At 42.6% G+C, this 20,573-nt stretch overlaps 2 protein-coding genes across 2 annotated transcripts in view; one reads left to right on the top strand and one right to left on the bottom strand.

Moving 5' to 3' along the window:
* The window catches only part of LOC121594384, a 103,667-nt gene that overhangs the window by 75,540 nt on the left and 7,554 nt on the right, over positions 1-20,573 (bottom strand). The window contains exon 2 of the mRNA XM_041917578.1: positions 3,063-3,184. The gene's annotated coding sequence lies outside the window, so the exon portion shown is untranslated. The remainder of the gene's footprint in view (positions 1-3,062; positions 3,185-20,573) is intronic.
* Positions 12,498-14,746, top strand: LOC121594386 (UDP-glycosyltransferase UGT5-like). The gene is made up of 5 exons (XM_041917584.1): positions 12,498-12,798; positions 12,873-12,960; positions 13,039-13,234; positions 13,360-14,208; positions 14,282-14,746. The coding sequence occupies exons 1-5, from the start codon at positions 12,622-12,624 to the stop codon at positions 14,622-14,624; spliced, it is 1,653 nt and encodes a 550-aa protein (XP_041773518.1). The 5' UTR covers positions 12,498-12,621; the 3' UTR covers positions 14,625-14,746.

Here is a 20,573-nt window from a genome sequence, read left to right on the forward strand (position 1 = left end):
GACGTCCGGATGCGATTTCCTGCCCGGCTAATAACGGTCGGCATCCCGAGATGGGTTGTGTGGGAGGTAGCAAGTGACCACCACCTCCACCCGGGTTGGTTCGGGTTGATTAATGTTTGTAAAAACAGAAGAGAAGCAGGGGGGGGGGGGAAACGCCAACGAATTATAAACATAACCCGTGGAGCTTATAAAACACGCGTTTAAATATTGCGAAAAAGGGTTTGCTGCGAGTGTTGTCGGTGAATGGTGCAGACTGGCTCGGACAGAACTCAATGGCTCACGCAGGGTTTTGCTTTTCCCGCGAAACGGTGCCATGCGCGTGATTGCGCAAATAAATATGATCGCATCATCAACACCGTGGCAACACGGCAAGTCGCATTGGGTCGTGTGTCCAAGGGCACCCGGGCCCGGTTTGGAATTACTAATCGGGTTTTTACTCATCGCGCATCCGCTCACCGCGTTTGTGCTGCACGAGAGAGAGCATGCACTTCCGGTCACGTCACGGCGGCTTAAACGCGGCTTTGCGTAAGTGTCTTCAGGCCCGGTAGTGACTTTCTTATTGTACTTATTGTGTTGTAGTAGCTGGTGAAACAGCACATACTTATTAATAGCAACGATTCGTATGTGAGGTGTTTCCATTTTATTCTTACCTTGTTGACTTTGTGCGAGAAAAGTTTCTTGATTCCATGATGGAATGTTGAACGGATTGGAGTTAATGTCATCTTACGCTGGAATTGTTTTAAATTTTGATAAAATTCTGTGCATATAAACATAACAACGTATTGCCACAGTTCATTTGATTGCACGTGCTGCCACGATACATAGCATGCTTAGAAGCAGTGGAATAAACTTTATCCGCACGTTTTCCATCGTCGCCAGACGCGACCCAACAAATACATCACAAAGATGACAGCCAGTGTCACACATGATCTGTATTATTTTCCCTCTGCATGAGAGCTAACCGAATACTCGCACATAAATGGCAAACATGTGCAATGGCGTGCCCAACACATGCCGCCGGCTGCTTGCAGGCAGTGGAATATTAATTTCGTTTCGTTCACATTGCCCCACCGATTCGAACGCCGAAAGGAGCATAACCCAAGCCGAAAGAGTCGTGAAAGAGTCACCAAAAGATTGGTAGCTATGTTTTGGACATGCTGTTTCAGTGTTTCAGTGAATTCATCAAATACGGCAAATACAGCTCACCAAAAAATCCCCAAAATGTCACATTTAGCCCATGGCGTCATCTGCCGGATTCGGGGCACTGGTCGGGGCGGCTAGACGATGACTGTCAACTTTGAAATCTGCCCAAGACCTCGATTACAATCGCCAGTGACTATGGTTGAGTTTAGAAAAAAAGTCCCATACAACATAACGAGGCGCTGCATTTCATCGCTCACAACAATGCACCTTTGGAAGCGATTATGCTGTGTATAAATTTGTTAATATAATTTAACGCTTGGTTAGGTGTGGTCGTTCTGGTGCGCAACCCGATAATGGAACAGCAAGAAGAAGAAAAAATCATAAAACATACTCGTACGAAAACAATCGGGAATTGTCATGGTGGTTGAATTTGGTTCGTATTTGAGCCGAGGGTTTTGTTTGGGCGCACAGTCACAGTGTAGGCACCTAGGTAAGGCGTGTGGCGATGTAATGTCAGCAAGATGTCGCCTACCGTATGCGTGTGTGTGTGAGAGACATACGGCGTTACATACCGGGACGAACCTACTCGCGTAAGGGTAAGTAATCGGCAACCATAAAATATGCATTCATGAATTGCTAGCACACGTTCGCCACCGTTGTCCTCCTGCTGAATGAAAACGATCAAAATTATGAATACGCTCACCGGCTCGCACAGAAAGGGGAAAATTAATTTCCGGCCAGCGCTTGACTTGGTCAAACAAAAACACGCCTAACAACCACTGCCCGTTAGACATGGCCGTATTTTACACAGACATTTCATTTCATTCTTACTATGATTTGTACCAATCCAATGTTATATTCTTACTTGACATCCTCCTCTCGGCAAAACTTTTTATACTTGCTGACATGCAGATGCAAAACAGAGAGAGAGAGAGAGAAAGAGAGTTCTGTATAGACTTTTAGAGAGTATGTCAACCCTGTCGAATATGTTGACTTTGTTATATTGGTGGTGTAGTATATTTATTTTTGCCTTGTCGAAAGGTGATTGTTTTGCGTAACCTTTTCTAGTTAGAGCTAAAGTTGAGGCCTTGTTATATGAAATGCTCAATTCACGGTTTCGGACACTCCTGAGGCGGGCCAAGGCCGCAAAGCGATTGTAGCGCCAGATATGTAAGTAAGTAAGTAAGTAACAAAATAATTCGATAAAATGGCTAACGAATTAGTCATTTTAAGTTGTATTTATGGCATCCAAAACCCTTCACTTACTTAACCAATTTACTGTTTAATATATTAAATATTTTATATTTGCAACTACCAATCTAGTAAAACTGATATAGATACTAGATATAGATGTTTCAAGAATAAAATCATCTTTTTAAGCCTCCCTAATTCACCCATCATCGAATTATGGCGTCCGAATTACTAATGAGTGCCGCATTCTTTTGAAGAATCAACTTCGAAAGCCATTACTCAGCAGCACTGTGAAAGAAGTTTGCTTCCACCCAAAAGCGTACGATCATAAAGCAGACGTATCAAGCGTGTGTCAATTGTTGGTAAAATCGTTAAAAATGTCGTCTAGGAATGTGCAGTTTTAGAAAAGCCCTTAAAAGTGTGTATTGTGTATGTAAAAAAGAGGCATCGTCTTGCAGACGATAATCAAACGTGATGATTGCGGTAGGTGTAGAATTTAAAGTGATCCACGGTACACTGAAAATAGGCATACTAAAGGCAGCACGCGCAAAATCGAGGCAGCATGATACAGCGGCTGCAGTAAAAGAATACGCGGCATGATTATAATGGACAATTGCCGTTGCTCGCGGCGTTCTGAAGGTGTTGGAATCCATTTTTAATTAAACCCCAAATCAGTTGGCAATGAAATTGGTTACCTTGAGAATTCCATGCGAGTACTTAGTACTTACCTTTATGGATTGAGCAATATTTGACGATTATTGTTCCCGTACTGCTCGTGTTTGAGCAGTGGACACCTCCTGGACTACGTTTCGTTTGTAGCAGTATACTGATAGCTACAAATAAGCAAAAGCTGGAATGAAATTTTTGTAGGAGATAACTGTTAATGATTGTTTCTTAATGAAGGAAGCCAATTCAGTTTCTGGGAATAATCAATAATTTTAACATATTTCATCATACATTGATTATAATAAAAAATATTTTGTTTTTTATGTGGGTATGAGTTATAAACGATTTCAATCTCACAATATTGTGATATTCAATAAAAAGCCCTTTAAAACCAAAAAACAAAATAGCTAATGTAACTTGACATAATCCCAAGTAGGGTAAAGCTTACGATAAACAACTTAAAGATGCCTATCCATACCAAGAATTTTCTTAACGTCAGTTGTTGAAAAGTAGATGCATGTTCACACTTCACTCTCAAGAACAACTTTATAAGCATTTCTCAAATTGTACTATTCAACCCGACACTTCTTGCATTCTCTTCCTTACACCGCAAACCCGCGATGGGCATGACAAAGATTACCAGAACCTTAAGGACACTTTGTTATATGAGAATCCATAGCTTGAAGCTACCGTTTGAAGCTAATTCTTCTTGAAATAGAGAAAAAGTCTTTACCTGGCGTCTTGAGCTATTGTAATTCTGAAGAGCGGAAAATCCTACAGATAATCTCAGCTTAATGGTTTGGACCTCTTCGTTCCGATGTTGCCCTATTTGCTTTACAGACACTTCTTGATACAGGTATGTAGCTAGTAGGGATTATAGTTTATGTCTCGAACTAAACAAACGTATGTCTAAAAAAAATGATTTGTTTCGTCCCGTTGTAAATTTACGGAGTATACTTTAATGCGATTTTGTCCCTCTCAACTCTCATGAAATTAAATCAATTCATGAGTTGGAAGGACTATAAAAAAGGCTTTTAGCTAACCAAGAACAGTAAGCACGATTGAGCGCACTGAACGGTATAATTGATGACGCGTCACTTCAGCAAAGTCGGCAAAGTACAAAAGCAAAACATCGAAGAAGGTATTACTGTGACTTTCGTTTTTTTTTTTTTTTTTTTTTTTTCAAGCGGAAAGGGTCAATGCAATCTATTGTCAATTGGAGCCTATCTTTGGTTGGAATCCATCTTGACAAAAGATCAACAACCGGAATGACCTACTGTTTGTCCCGCTATGGTTTCTACCATCGTGACCCTACGAACTTCTTCGGTCGTGGTTAATTGTTTGATTCGAATTTTATTGGTCGATCCATTCGGTACCGATGGGTTGTATGGTCGGGTCACACGCTGGTAGAGTTTAGTAATTCCTAATGTACAAATGAGTACAAAACAGTAGCCACAATCAGCTGGGTTAATGCGTGTGCCGTTATACTACAGTTCAGTGGAGTTCGTCTGGTACTCCCCACGAAAAGTTCCCCTCTCAAAGTTTGTTAAATTTTGATGTGGTAATGCTTTGCATTTGACGTCAGCCGTTCGTGATATTATTTACTGTGTTTTATGCAACATAAAATCTATTATTAAGCTTATGACCAATGATGCAATCGGGTTTACTGCAACCAGTTCCTTGCCCTAATGTTTATACATCAAGGCGTCGTTGTAGATGCTACAGAAAACATTACACGACATAGCCGATCCCCAATAGACCGCTCACGTCCGTCGGACCATTCCAAGTAGTGCTGTCACTCTGTCGCCAACAGTTAGTCTGTTCTATGCTCACCAGAAAAAAACACAACCCCAAGAGCATTGGAGATTGTGTCCCTCCGCTGGGAAAATGTATAAATAGATCCTGCAAAAAGAATACCCAAACTATCCCCCCCCCCCTTAACCACATCGTTCATCGAAAGCAGAGTTGTGCATTTGACATCAAAGGTTTCGGCTATTCCCTTCGCGGAAATATGGGAATTTTTTGGATGAGTCATCGTTGTAAATGGAGAAAATATGCCACCGCGATGAACCAGTAAAGAGATGAGCGTTTACTTGCCGAAAACACTGTGCATTGAATTGAAGATGCATGGAATGTCAAGATGCGTGCCATAAACGATGAATATTTGGAATGAAGTTTAGAAATATCCTGTAATGATCGTGTTCGGACACTCGTTCGGAAAAGTGCCAAAAAATAATCGAGGTGGCTTATGCCTTTTGATCGCTACATTGGTTTGAGTTTCTTGGCCGTAGTACAAAAAATATTTAACATCTTTTACAGTTTCTAGACCTGCCACAAAGTAGCATTTTAGCTTAGCCTACCATTAAGATAAAGATCGTTTACCAGTTCGGTAGATTTTTTCTTTGATATGGCCCCTCAGTCGGCATACCGACATCTCAATGACGCTAGGATGTCTGGTCGTACCCGCAAGTCGAAGGTAGTGCAAACGCACATGTGACAGGGAGCGATCGTAATCTTCGGTCGGATCTGTGGGTCACTGCAAAGATACTTCTTCAAACATGCGACAGCAGCACTGACAACAAATAGGGGGCACTGTTTGAATTTACACTGAGCGTGGGTTCTTTCTCCAATTTAAATATGTACCCTTGAGCGAGGCGCACGTACTTTTGGTGCTGCGAGTAGTGCTGCACGAGGCATGGAGCTGGGAATTGTCAGAAAAAGAACAGTTTGTATCTGGCCAGAAGCAACAATTCGATCGTTTGTTTGTCTCCACCAAGATGCATTTGAGACAAGCTACGTCCTCAGCAAATGCTATTGACCTGCATTTGTCTAACTCCACCAAACCCCTCCCCCCTCTCGTGTTCATGTGTTGGGACGCGATCACTGACAGGAACGGATTGGTGGTGAGCTACTGTAATTAGGTATTCGGCTGTGTAGAAGGGATTCGTCGGACACGCAACACCACGATCATTATCTACGAATTTCAATGTACTACATTCAAGCGCGGGATGAAAAATAGATGTTAAATGAGTCTTTGCATATTTGGACTGAATACATTAATGTTTAATTAAGAGGTTAGGAACATGTTTCAATATGTGGGAAAACTGTTTTTTCATAAAAATGTATGCTATGTGAAGAATGTAAACTCTAGCTTGTTTTTTACGTTTTAAGCAATATTTTACTAAATGTAATGTTTCTTTTATTTATTTAGCTGCATAAATCAGTGTTATAAATGTATTTTATTTTTCATGTAATGTATGACGAGTGTGTTTTGATCTATGAGAAACTTTATTTTTTATGTAAAAAAATCCAATATAGTAATAGGAGTTTTTGAGTTTTTGAATTCAAATTGCATACTTTGTGAAACTATACATATAGTGCTATTAATAAATACACCACATTTTCGCCAACAGGAAAGTAGAATCCTCTATCATTCCAGTTAATTCAATTGTAACTTTCATCCCTAATCATTACCGTTTATCACTATGATGAAGTGACTTAATGTTTGATCATAATTAATTATGGCGATTAGAAAAGCAGAAAAACCGAGGAAAAGAACGCTGAAGCATACTGAAGTATTCGTGCCAATCTAGCTCGAGTAATGTTCAATAAGCAAGGCTGTTGTTTTGGTATCATGGAACTTTTCTATGACTTCGTATATCTTCGTGTACGAATTACTTTGTATATGCATGGCTACACTTTATGGGATGTAGTTTATGTTATATCTTGATATTGCTTCTTTTCCCCTATGTTTTGGCAGGGAAATTATATCATTAGGAATAGAACGTGCATTATACATTCATTTCTGATTATTTCCTGCGTTGTTTTTAAGAACTAGTATTAACAATAAGCAGCGGAGAAGTGTTTGCTACAGGAAATAAGAGCTCAATGTCGGACACTTGCGTGGAATAACACACTTGAGACAATGGTGGATGCGAGCAGTATTTTAGTCATCGACACTAATGCCATGGATGGCAGACGGGCGATAATGAAAAGCGCAGTCGAACAAGGAAATTGCTGCACACTCTATTAATAAATCATACAGTGACAGTTGGGTAAGTAAATAAACAGTAACGCTGTACGTCGCCACACACAGAAGCGGCTGCACGTGATGATAGATGCGAGATGAGTCGCGTATGGTGCATTTCCTCGTGGCAACCACTTCAATTAATAGTGAAAGTGACAGAAAATGTTCTGACAAAGGCCGCCAACCGATCAGGGGACAAGTCAGCATTGGGTTTGAGAGAAAAAGCGAAGTTGTTCTATTTTATAAAATGAAAATTGTATCACAATTGCTTTAAATATTAACATCCAACATTGTTGTACGTTAGCCAAAAAGTGTAAGCAAATTTCGGTGTCGCCCTGCAGTTTCATCAATCATGCTGCACAGCCTGTTTGGACGTAGTCCAAATTGATGGATGAACTACCAGGGTATCCTCTAGTTTCGCTTCTTCCAATTAGCTTATCACACGATCGGTCGACATAGATTGTGTGGAGTTGTGATTTTCCACGGATTTGAAAAGAGCAAGAAAAAACAAAAAAAACCTAGCAGCCAGAGCCCACTGCCAGAATGGTAAAACCGAGCCGGCAACAAGTCCGTGACAAATTGCACTTTTCGTCCATTGAAAATTGTCGAAACCCGTAAACCCATCCACAAATCCCCGACAAACAGAGCTTGTTACCACGTTAGCCGGTATAGATTTCGGTATGTGGCTTTTGGGTGATTGAAAAACATCGTAAATCTTTTCAGTCGACCATTGCACTCCGCGTGCATGCTAGCAGCCACACAATGCACTTCTCGGTAGCTGGGCCATTGATGCCGTCGGGTTGCAAAGTGCCACAGTTACGCCGCCGTTGGTGCACATGCAAGAAAAACGGTAAAGAAAATTGAGAAAGTGAAAATTTTATAGCCCACTTTTCCGGTACGGGTGCTTGCTGGGCGCTGGAGGTCCTAGAACGTTGTAGAAAATGGTTAAAACGGGTCCTGGATTTAAAACCGCTCTCGGTCTTCGGTGGCTCCAGTATGGTAGACGTGTATGGTTAAGAACATTAGGACCACCAATAAAATGAACATTAATAGCATCTGTAGCGGGGACTGTGCATGAGCGTAATAAACGCTTTTAAGCATGATATGGTGGGAAACAAACAAACTAAAAAGGCATTGCATTCATAGGGAGCATCTGCGTTTGTCACATGATTTCTAATGTTTCTTTTCATAATGAGAGTGCGGTGATAGTTGGTATGGTCTTACAGGAGAGGGATGTTTGAACAAATTTTAGGGACAAACTTTGGGCATTATCTTTCTGTAGGAAGGTTATTGCCAGATCCTGCAATGTGCTTAGTTCTGTGCGTGATAAGTCGATTGTGGTAACTAGAAGAGGAGCAAGTTTTATCACATGGCAACAGTTTGTTGTAATGGAGTGTTACACAAAGACATAGAGATAGAGAGCTATTGAACCTGGCAGAGTTTTTGGTTTGGAAAGGGATCAAATCTCATCTCAACCAAACATGTCCAAAGCAGCTGTATTAGCGGATTATTTGAGCTACCTGTTCTGTGAAAAGGGTGCAACAATAAAAATGACGAATCCATTACTTTAATGCCTCAATAAACGTTTGTGCTTCTATAAATTTCCTTCGGTGGTAGTACGCCAACAGTTTAGCATCCAAAAACGATGCTCACTGCAGCAACTTGCTACAATCTCTGTTTTTTCTGCTCTGTTTTCCTTCTTGTACAAGAACAACCCACGGTACGGCTGGAAGCGGTTGTTTTCCGATATAATTTTTCACATTTTCACATAAACTGCTAGCTGCGGCAGCAACAGCGCTGTCGCGTGGAACGCTGGCCAAGGTTTGTAATGAGAATAACAGCACGAGGGCCTCTTGCCTCTGGATGGTTTCGGTAAGGTCTCGTGCCCCATCAAGAAGCACCTTGTACGGTTTGTGTATGTACATAATAAATCCCATTTTCTGTCATGTTGAATTGCTGGCAGAAGATTTATTATGTTTTGAATTTACTATGTTACGATGCTAAAGTTTGTTCCAGCACCGAGGCAGACCATATTCCTGTTGTGTTGTTCGGAATGAACTGTATGTCCCTAAGGATAAATGGAATGAAATCAATCAGCACAAAAGTGCACGGGCTGGTTCGGACTGGTACTGGACGTTTGTACAAAGTATACAGAACAAGACCGTTTATGACTACACATGCCGCAGAAACCATTGATTTTAAGTGCGAACTTGGTTTAGTGCATCACAACATGCAACGTTTGTGCAATATGTTGAATTGATTTAAAATATAAGTAGAAAGCCAAGAATAATGCGTTTGAATGAGGTTCCGTCGTGGTAATGTATGATAGATTTTTTGTCAATTGCCTTATGTTGCAGATATACAAAATCAATGAAGCGATGTACCATACACACAAAAAATCAATATTATGCTAAAAACGCAAAGTTAAACTCCCAAACTCGAGATATTGCCGGGCAGCTCAGGGCAGACAAGCGAGGCAAAATAAAAACATATGAAGTGATCCCCTGGGATAACGTTCAGTCAAACTTCTTTCAAGCTGCATGGGGCTGGTTGATGGATAAAAGATTTATTTCTTCACACACGACGACAGCCAACGTCCGATGAAGATGCGAATATGCTGCCGCTGGAGAACATCGTGTAGAACAAAAGCAGCTTAGGAAAGTTGGGCTTATTTTCGTTGAAGCCGAAAGAGAAGTTCTCGGACTAAGAGTGTGTATGTGTGTGTGTGGTTGATGTAGGGCAGAGAAAGTTTTTGGATCGAGCCGTGTTTAGGTTATGGTTCAACACTAATCGAGCACATAGGGCTTAGTTGGCCAGAGTAGTGACTTGCTTTCCTGCTTCCCGAAAGGCCAATTGTGTCCACCGGGAATGACTTTGCTTCAAGTGAGCGAGTACAATCGGGCTCAACAAGAAGGCAAACTTATGCCAGAAATGGTAAAAACTTGTACTGACAGGAAGCATTGTGATGAAATATTTGTGGCAAATCTGTTTTGCCGGAAAAATCTAATTAAAATCACACTGCATGGAGGAAGAAGTTTGCAAAAATTAAAAAAAATCCTGAACCAAGAGGAAAAAACACTAATATTTATTACGGTTCAATAATGAAGCGCTTAACAAGGCGTGAAACGCTATTAAGAACGTTTATCAGTAACCTAGACGTGTGGCGACCCTAACCTCGCATTGTTCGTGCAATTATCACACCGAAGAAGTCGAGAGGAAGACAGAAGGAACCAAAGGATCCCGCAATACGTACATGGCAAACGTTGGGATGCAACGTTTTTAGGGACACAAGTACACCCTCTGACGAATGGACAAAGTTTGTCCGCAGTTGTAATTGTAATGGTGGCCACAGAGCGAATTTACTGACCAGGTGGGCACAGAATGGACCGAAGGTTAGGGGCCGACCGTGTAAAACGCACGAGCAAGCACAGGAACAATGCGTGGCATGAATGGACGAATGCGTAGGATGGCAGATGGCTTTCAAAGTCCGTGAAATGAGAGTCGGGATGCAACAGCTGATGCATTATTGGGTTTTGCTAGGCAGGACTGCAGCAGCAAACGTTGCACCGGCACTGGTGGCTTAAAGTTGGTTAAATAAAAACCGTAGGGATTTTGGAAAGGCCGTGCCGTGCAAATAATGCATCTGACGAGTGTTTGTGAACTATACGGCGATGGTTTGTTCTCGGCCGGGCGGTTACACCTGGGATTCAAGGGTATGGTTTTGTTGCAACACGATACTCAAGCGAAACATTTGGAGAGCTTATGCTGAGGACGAGAGAAACTTTGTTTTGACGTATGCTGCAAAACTATGCATGAAACAATTGTCCATTCATATGAAGAGTAAGATGTTATCTGCGTATATGGTGACATAATGATACTTTATTATGGTTGAAAGCTTGTACCTAGAAAGTACCTAACGCGAATATATGAGGACCAAAAAGGAGCATGAATCGGTATTTGAAATCATCGTTGTAAATAAATTATAAGATTAAATTTATAGGTACCTTATTTTACCTTTTAAAAGACATATAGCTGCTACTAATATTAATAATAAGCATTTGTGCATATTTGTTGCATTGGAAAACGTTGCCCAATAGTTTTTAAGCGAAAGGAAATCAAGTACATCAGCAATATAGAACTGAGCACAAATTATTTATGCAAAATTCTTTAAAATCAACTGCAAATATCATAAAGTAAACGTAAAGACTAATAGAATGTTAGAGATTATGAAATGGATCAATATTACAGGCTCCTAAAGTGTAGACCATCATAAAGGCTATGATGTTAATATAAATTTTCTATCAGTTCGTCGGAAAGGCCCAATCCCACCCCATGGGAGCATGAATTTCATTTTCATCTGTTTTAATATTATTTCCACCATTCGATAAACAACGTGCGAGTGGCAATAAAAACAACATGTTTAAACGTTTGCGTACGGTTTTCAGCTAAACGTGCCTCCGGTACTACACGTCAAATTTCCATCCCACAAAGTTACGGGTTGTTGAAAAGCACAGTTTCCACGTTTTTCGTCTCATGTTGTTCGCTGATGATTGCTACAAAATGCGATTCCTTTGGCCGGGAGAACTCGCTGGCAGGATAGCGGGGCAGTAAAATAGCCACTTTCCGAGAGAGCGAAAGAGGCATCAAAACTACGCCACGTCCACCCTGTCTGTTCCGGCACGATTGCAAAATGGTTTCTCCTCTTTATTACATTTAGAACGGTGAGCGTGGGTAACGTGTATATGTGCAAGAGCGTGTTACTGTTTGCTTACTGGTGCGTCGGACTCGGTGAACAGCGCGCCAGGACATACAGAGCTAGCCAGACAGACATGATGTCGAGTGATGCAGGATACACCCCATGTTACCATGACAACAGACAGCGGCTTGTGCATGCTCTGCACGGCAGCAGGAGCGATGAAACGTGATTGTTTAAGCGTTGGCCTCGGGTTTTGGAAACTCTGCCTACAATCAACACTAGGAGCAGGATGGCGACACCCCAATCTCACCATAATGTACGAAAAATATCGATTTTTGATTCTCCTCTCTTTCCTCTCTATTGCTTCCAAAACGGTTCTTTCGTTTTCGGTGTTGCCCGAGGGAACGATTTTTGCCTAGGGACACTAAACATCCCTTTTTCAAGGTCGGCCAAAATGTGCACATGTTTTTTTTGCTTTCATTCCCCCATTTACGAGTGGGAGGAAATTCGATGAAAATTGCACCCTCAGCATCCGGTATGGCTAATTTGCCGTACTGAATGAACCAGGTCCCGGGCGAGTACTGTCTCAGACGAAACACACACGACAATGCGGGCTAATGAAACCCGGTCCAGATTGCTCCAAAGTGAGGAAACCATTGGTAAGCTACGTGGAGCGTTAGAATTCGATGTTTTTCGGTCGCCTTATCGAAGACGCTGCTATCAGTGGAAGGCGTGCGCGCGCGTCTCTTCGTGCCGCATTATCGGGCGAACAGAGTGGACTACGTCAGTATGGCTAAACGCTTCGACAACGGTTGTTTGTCTGTCAGACGTTCACACCGGTAAGTGTGCGCACTCGTGAGTAATACCCTCGTGCACTCCACGCTAACCGACAGTAGATATGGTCGTCGGAAGTAGGTCTCTGCTGGGCTGTATTGCATTGGCGGCTGTCATACTAGCCGGCACGTGCAGAACGTCCAGCGCCGCTAAGATACTGGCCGTGTTTCCGAGCATCAGCAAGACGAACTATCTCTTTGGACAGGTGCTGTTTGAGGCACTCGCAGCCAGAGGTCACAATGTGAGTAAGAACGCATCAAACACAGACTCATAGTTACTGACGATGTTTGTTTGTCTGGTGGTACATCTGTGCAGGTAACCATCGTAAGCCCGTTTGAGGTGCAGTATGCGTACGAGAACATTCGACAGCTGAGGATAACTGGACTGTTTAGCCACATAGAAGGTAAGTCAGTGGGCAAAACGCATTTGGAGCGGCGTCTTATCAAAAACACGGTGCTATAAAACGTTTGCTTCTGGACAGATTATGGACTCCACGCGAACGTGTTTACCAAGCGTGACAAATCGAGCTTCTATGGCAATACCAATGTCATCTATGGCACGGCCGCCCTGGCCGACTATACGCTCGGCCATCCAGCGCTACAGGAGCTGCTAAAGAACCCGACCGAAACCTTCGACCTGCTAATCCTGGATCAGGTGCTGTGTGAAAGTTTACTCGGGTAAGCAAAAGAAGGGCAAAAGGACCCTTTCCCCTCCCTCATTCCCAAGACGCCCCATCGATATGGGCGGCGAACAATCGCTCCCGCGCACAATCTTATCGCGCCATGCCGTCCACATTTCACAGGTTGGCTTATCATTACGGGGTGCCGGCGGTTGTGTACAGCGCCGATGCCCCCAACAAGTACACGAACGAGATGGTGGGCAACCCGCACAACCCGGCCTACAATCCGATCCCGTCGCTCGGCTACTCCGACCGAATGCATCTGGTGCAGCGCGTGTGGAACACGTTCGTGTCGATCTGTGAGCAGTTTAACTACAAGTACCTGTACCTGCCGTCGCAGGAAGCCGTCTACCAGCGCTACTTTGCGCGGCGCGATCTGCCCCCGCTGCTTGATCTCATTCACAACGTTAGCCTGGTGCTGGTAAACAGCCATCCGGTAATTAACTTCGCGCGTCCGTTCGTGCCGAACATGATTGAGATTGGCGGTGCACACATCCGCCAGCTGGAAGATACGGGCTTCTCGCAGGACGTGATCAATTGGGTAGAGAAGGCAAAGAATGGAGTGATCTACTTCAGCATGGGCACGAACATTCGCTCAGCCGACTTCCCCGACAGCTTGCGGGAAGCGTTCGTGGGCGCGTTCAGCAAGCTGAGCCAGGTGCTGATTATTTGGAAGTGGGAAAATGCCACCCTGCCCAATCAATCGGGCAATGTGATCATTGGTCCGTGGATGCCGCAGCAGCAGCTACTGGCCCATCCGAACGTGCGGTTACACATCACGCACGGTGGACTGCTCAGCATGATGGAAACGGTGCACTATGGCAAACCGATCGTTGGATTACCGCTGGCTGGAGATCAGAAGATACTGGTAAACCGTGCGATAGAGGCTGGCTTTGGTCTGAAGCTCGACTATCAGAACATAACGGAGGGGCAGGTGCTGCATACAATTAACGAGATGCTTAACAACTCTACGTAAGTTTGAACTAAATTAATTTTCTTTTGGGGGCAAATGAACATAATCAATTCTTTTGTTTGTTTTGCTCAGATATCGTTATGCAGCTTTAAAAGCTTCCCGACAGTTCCGACAACAACCGCTTAAACCGATGGACAAAGTCCTCTACTACGTTGACTACGTGTTAAAGCAGGATAGTGGGGTTAATTATTTGCGCAGTGGTGCACTATATCTGTCCTTTTGGCCCCGGCACGTCGTGGATGTTGCCACCATACTGGTGCTAATCACCATGATACCGGTGGGGCTGTTTGCGACGTTGATTCAGATCATATTGCGAAAGACACACGAGCGAAAGTTGAAGAATACTATCAATACAGGCAAAGCGGCAGCTAATGGGAAAATGGCGGGCAAGGATGTGCAAAAGAAAAAGAACTGAAATGGAACGAAGACTGGTAAGGATATATGGACGTTTTTTTTTTGAGTTTATGTAGTGTTGTTTAAACGATATACAAATAGAAAGAGAAAATTTCACTGTTTTATCAATTTAGAACGAGTTCTGTACTCCTCCATCACTATAAGTGATGTTGAAATCAATCGTAAAAATAACTTTTACATGAAAGTAAAGTACACTCAACGTAACAATCGATGTGAAATTGAGAGTATTAGCTTCCAACCTCATTCATTATGTTCTAATTTCTTCTATATCCACATATCCTACATTTAAGCTTGCCAGGTAATTAAACCATTGATCCCGCCATAAAAATATATGCCCATATAATAAGCCCACCATAATGAGAGCAAAATGGGTCTGACATGAAAAATCGTTCCAAGAGCATCAGTTACGAACAAAAAGCCTCGTATCACCTTTTCAATGATGACCCCAAACCTCGCGAAATAACCCACCTCGACCCATCGACTAATGATGCCATTGAAGGCGTAAAGCTCCTTTGCAAATGAGCTTAGAATACAAAAGTGTCATCGTCGTATGTGGTGTAACAAAAAAAAAACCTAATACACGATGATATGAAAATCTAAAAACATATCAACGCATCGCGATACAACGAGTCCACTGGGCCCCTTCATAGCTGATGATGTGCTGATGGAGTTTCATTTCAACAAAATAATAAGAATTTGTAAGCGGACTCTGGTTGATTGTTTGTCAATGGTGGTGAGCCTTAAAGCAGGATACTATCCACATACCGAAGCACGTCTTATTCGTTGCGAATGAGTGTGGCCAGCAACGATGATACACCACCACACCAGTGTATGCATTGAAAACGATAATGACCATCCCGTACTGAGGCAACCGAAATAAAGTCGACCCGAGGCTCGGTCGACTCTCGGTTGCTTCCTTGTTAAGCAGATCAGACCTGCTAAGCAGCTTACAGTCTGCAATGTAGCCAATTTTTCCATCGTCAACTCTTTGTACGTACGATTTCCCGCAGGGAGGCTGTAGAATACACGCTGGATGCTTGTTGTTGTGGGCCATGGTTCGCTCCCTTCGCGTTTATGGTACGCATTCGCCGCGGCCCTGCATCATACCAATACGCTGCACTATGGTGTGTGATGGCTTCGCGTGAGGAGAGATTTTTTCCTAGCATCTCTAACATGAGAGCTGATGTTTTCCCCGCGCATGCACGTCATGAGTATGATGGTAGAAATGATCTGACAAAGCTAGTAAATAACATCGCACCATCATCAGAGTGGGGCGGGCTGGAGCTGGGTACTATAAAATGCAAATCTACTCCCACTTTTTGTTCGCTCCGGTCTTGTTGTGACTGCATTTTCCCCCACAGTGGCAAAAATGGATGCATCAGTCAACGTGAGGTCATTTACGGGACAACCATTCCCTTGGTTACTGTACATCGATCGACATTGGTTGATGCACACTGTCCTCAAACTCAACACGCCAACCAAACCTCCAGCAGCGTGCGCATGTGGCAGATGTTGCCGCTGCATCTCAGAACAGGCTGATAGGTATTGTAAATATTTAGATTTTCTCATTGTAGTGCTGCAAATTAGAAGAATAGGAAGAGAGAACTGCTCCGCTCTAGCTAGACGCTGGCTTGTGAATGCGTTTACAAGCCAACTTCGACAATCAATCGCAACGATGGGCACCAAACTGACATCGGGCTCATTTTGCTGCCCACAATAAGTACAAAGCCGAGCATCAATAGACCGTCGAACTGCCAGGCGACGAAGCGTATCTAATACTTTACCAAATTCCCAGCCTTTATGCGCCCTTCGTTGGCACGATGAGTATCCTACAGAGCGTACAGTACACGATGTGGTTGATGTTGTTGATGGTGGTGCTGTGCAACGAGAGTGAGGATATTTGTGGAATGAACTTGCCTTCCTAACGGTTCCGATAGAAATGGGATGATGGAAAGCCTTCCGGGTGCTAGTGATTGGATACTCGTTTGCAAATATACGTTTGAAGTTTTAAATCAAAGAGAATGGAGCTTGTGGTTAAGTTTCGTACATATTTGCTGTTGGCAGTACAAGCATCAAGAGTACATTTAATTGAATGTACGATGAACCATTGCAGCAGAGTATAGATCAAACCGCAATCAAGTTGTGAGAAATGCGAGATAAAATTTGAATCATTGAGGAGATGGCTCTGTAAATGATTTACGATCAACAAACACTGCAGATTAAAAGCTAATTGGATAATTATGTGATTTTTAGAAGTGAAATACATACAATCAAATCAAGACACAATAATCCAGCTCTGATTTTGAACAATATTACCCCTTACAATACGAGCGCATTTATCATACTGTATCATACCTACAAAAAGGTTTATTAATGACGATAAAATAAGCCTTTTAACGGATTGTTAGCAGCAAAAGAGAAACCCCTTTGCTGAAGGTTTGCACTGAAGGGTGATGCCTCAAGGTCATGGAGAGAAAAAGCGGTGTTACATTTTTTTCCAAATCTTTCTCATGCATTCACCCTTGTTAATTGCAACACACCAGACAACTTCCACAAGAAGAAAAAAATGTATATCCTCAAGCCATTTTTCCAAAAGCGTGGTTCTAAATTAACAGGGGTACTTTCGTTGAACGAGACCGATATAGAAATCCCAGAATCGTTGTGAGTTTGTATCCAGAGCTAAAGCGAACGCTGCTTACCATATCCAGTGACAGGAAGCTCCGGAAGAAAATGTCAGCCGTTCGTTGTCTGCATACAACCTAACATCCACCAAACAACGATTCAGTTGAGCAAGAATGAAAAAGTCGAGAAAATCAAACCATGCATGTGGAAGTGTCGATTGATCGCTTCCTGCATTGTAGGTTAGTGACGAAATCGAACCAAATCGTCGTAGCGATTTTCAGTTGGTTCTACCCTGTTCGTGTTCCTGAAATAAACTTTCCGTACATGAACGTATAAGGTGAAAATAATATTGGGCAACGAGTCTAGTTATCTAACTCCCCCGTTCTACGCTCTCCTCTCCAGAGAGCAGAATTGTACTGCAGGGTGAAGATTTTATAAGCCGGTACCCGTTTGATGCCTGTCGATTCAATATCGACATATTTGTTTTAAACACTCGTGAACGAAACACGCAAGATCACGCGAGAACGTTGCGTGGCAGTGATGCAATGAAGGTATTGAATAGGAGGCGAGAGAGAGAGAGAGCGGGAGTAAAAACCACCCCAAATCGACGAACAAATAATAATCAAACAAGCGTACATATTCATTTCCAAAATAAACACCTCTCCCGGTTAGCCCGGTTAGGTGGCACACGGTTGCGTCAGCGTACGATTCGGCGGCTTCCTTTGCGCCCCGACAGCTGACTTATTGCGTAAGTATTCGTTAGCCGGTGGACCGGATCGTGACTTGGCTGCATCTTGGCGAGAGGTGGGAGATTGGTGAATTCTTGACAGACATCAAGCTGCGCAATAAATATGCACGTGCTGGGAGATTTAGAAAGGTATCGATAAGATGCACTGCCGCGGCTAGTTGGACGCTAACGTGGAAGCGCTAAATGCTTACCCATTGCCTACAACGAAAAAGTTCAATCTGAAAAAGGTAAGTACAAAAGAAACCCATGGTTCACCTTCTCGTTTAGTGCAGACAAATGTCCAGCGACCAAGAAGAAAGTGTTTAAAGCCAGATGACAAAAAAGATGAAAATTAATGTGCAACCAATCGGCGGTTGGTACCGTCATCTATTTGCCGGATATTAAAATTTCTGACCCCGGCAAATGGAAATGTTAAGAAGTGATTTAACTCCGCTTCACTCCACCAGCCGAATACTTTCTACGACCGAACACAGAACGCATCTAATACACGCTGCGCCACGATCGCTCGAGATGCAGACGGTTGATAAGGAATGCATGGCCTAGCCGGGGCCGGTTAAAAGCGATAAAAACGACCGCTTATGCGGGTCGATCGATCTTCGACGGGAGATGAGACTACGGATGCGAGGGTAAAAAATAAACGCGTGGTGGTGTGTGGTGCGCCGGTGAAGGGACTAATAAATGGTGACTCTTGGCAGCTGATTTAGCTCCCTTTGCTTCCATACAGAACCGTGCCTCGGTGCAAGTAACGCGCTTGTGTGGCAGCGCGGTAGTGGTTCTATCGGTGGTGAGAGTGAGTGAGCAATGGCTTAATCTAAGAGTGTGAATCGAAGGGTAATTTTATTTACGGTCTGATAAATTAGACGATTGTGAAAAACGGCCCACAAAGTGTTGCAAAAATGTATAAATCATACCTTTACGGGAAGATATTCTAGCATCATATGAAAAAAAAAATTAACACCCTTGTATATGGCACAATGGTTCAGCCGTTTTAGACAAATGAGAAAAAGAAACAAAAAAGCTAATTATGTGCTAATGCAAGCATATGAAACATTATTAAAATGCACTAAACATCTTTGTTACGAATGTTACGAACTTTTCATCCTTACTCTACGTACACTTTAATGTAGAGATTTAAATATAAAAGTAATAAAAATACAATATAAAAGTAAAACTAATTGCTAGGAATAATCTCATTTACATTATAATCAATGGGTTTTTAGCGACTATTGAAACGAACCACGTACAGAGTTTTTCAGTACAAATGAATCAATTATTATCAACAAGCATCAAGCGTTGCAGATTATAGCACAACTGCTTCAGATGAAAAGACAACATTTTCATGTGTATGACAACCGTCGCAGATGATAGCACAATTGTATCACTTGATATTACAAAACTGGTAGGACGGTACTAACGTATACAATCGTACAATGTGATACAATCGTATCTAGACTAACAGGGGTTTTACTTGATTTCGCAAGCGGAGCAACGTTGGACGCAACTGCAGCATTTGACAGGACAAGCGGACAAGTAGTATTCAGAACATCATCATGCTTAAGATAACTTTCGAATAGGATATCACAAGCACGGTATCAAGTAATAAACCCTATAAGCTTAAGATATCTCTAAAACAGTTTACCGTGCATAAAATAACAATTTACAATAAAAATAATTATGTCACATGAAAGTTTTAATGAATTTAGTGCAAAATCTTGAATCTCAAGCTGAATCGAATAGAAACTGAATCATGGTTGAAAGTAAAAATCTTAGAGCAAAGCAATCTGTTACTGTAGATAGTTTAATCAATTAAAATTATACATATAGAAAACTTCAACAATGTTGAACAAGATACGTTTTGAAACATCAATGGGATTTAAAAGCATCAAATGTTAAAATTTGGAAATATTATCCGGGTTTATACTTCACATTCGATACAAACCATTTCGGTCACTGCTTACACCGTTCCACCGATCCTACCTCAACCTGCTTGTCCATACATTCATTCATGCAAAATGATCGATCCAACATTCTCGCCATCGACATCGGCATACATACAGCAAACTTTGCTAGTCCTTTTGCGATGGAACGGAACTTCCGGGTAGGGGGTGTTGCTTTCGGACTCGGTACCTACCGGATGTCGGTACCTTTCAGCCTGGTCAACCTGTCGTTAACCTTTGACTAGGAGAAACCGTAAACAGATAGCAAATACAAACAATGTGCGCTTATCACCCCCCGGAGCCGTATTTTTCTTCTTCCATTGCTGAATGCTTTGGTGTCCTGCCAGGCTTTTTTGATCTGGTTCGTATACAAACGGTTGTTTGTCGAATGTGTGTGATGATGTGATGGCTCTCCGTTTTCGGGTGCTCCTGGCAGGAACACACAGAAATACACACACACACACACACACATACGCACAGAGACAGATAGCCGTTCAAAGGAAACGGAGAAATGATTCGAAAATTCATCCCCGTTCATCCTAGGTTCCTGTTTTTTTCCAGCTGAATTTCTCGATTAGCCGCACCACCGGTGCTAGGGACGCACCGTTGTTGGCTGTGCTGTGAATCGATTCCGGTGAATCCC

This window comes from Anopheles merus, chromosome 2L (genome assembly GCF_017562075.2).
Source record: "Anopheles merus strain MAF chromosome 2L, AmerM5.1, whole genome shotgun sequence".
In the NCBI taxonomy this organism is placed as follows: Eukaryota; Metazoa; Arthropoda; class Insecta; order Diptera; family Culicidae; genus Anopheles; species Anopheles merus.

Coding starts and splice junctions, on each gene's coding strand:
- LOC121594386 (XM_041917584.1), top strand. CDS start 12,622: ATGGTCGTCGGAAGTAGGTCTCTGCTGGGCTGTATTGCATTGGCGGCT. Junction 12,799..12,872: donor TCGCAGCCAGAGGTCACAAT/GTGAGTAAGAAC, acceptor ACATCTGTGCAG/GTAACCATCGTAAGCCCGTT. Junction 13,235..13,359: donor CTGTGTGAAAGTTTACTCGG/GTAAGCAAAAGA, acceptor CACATTTCACAG/GTTGGCTTATCATTACGGGG.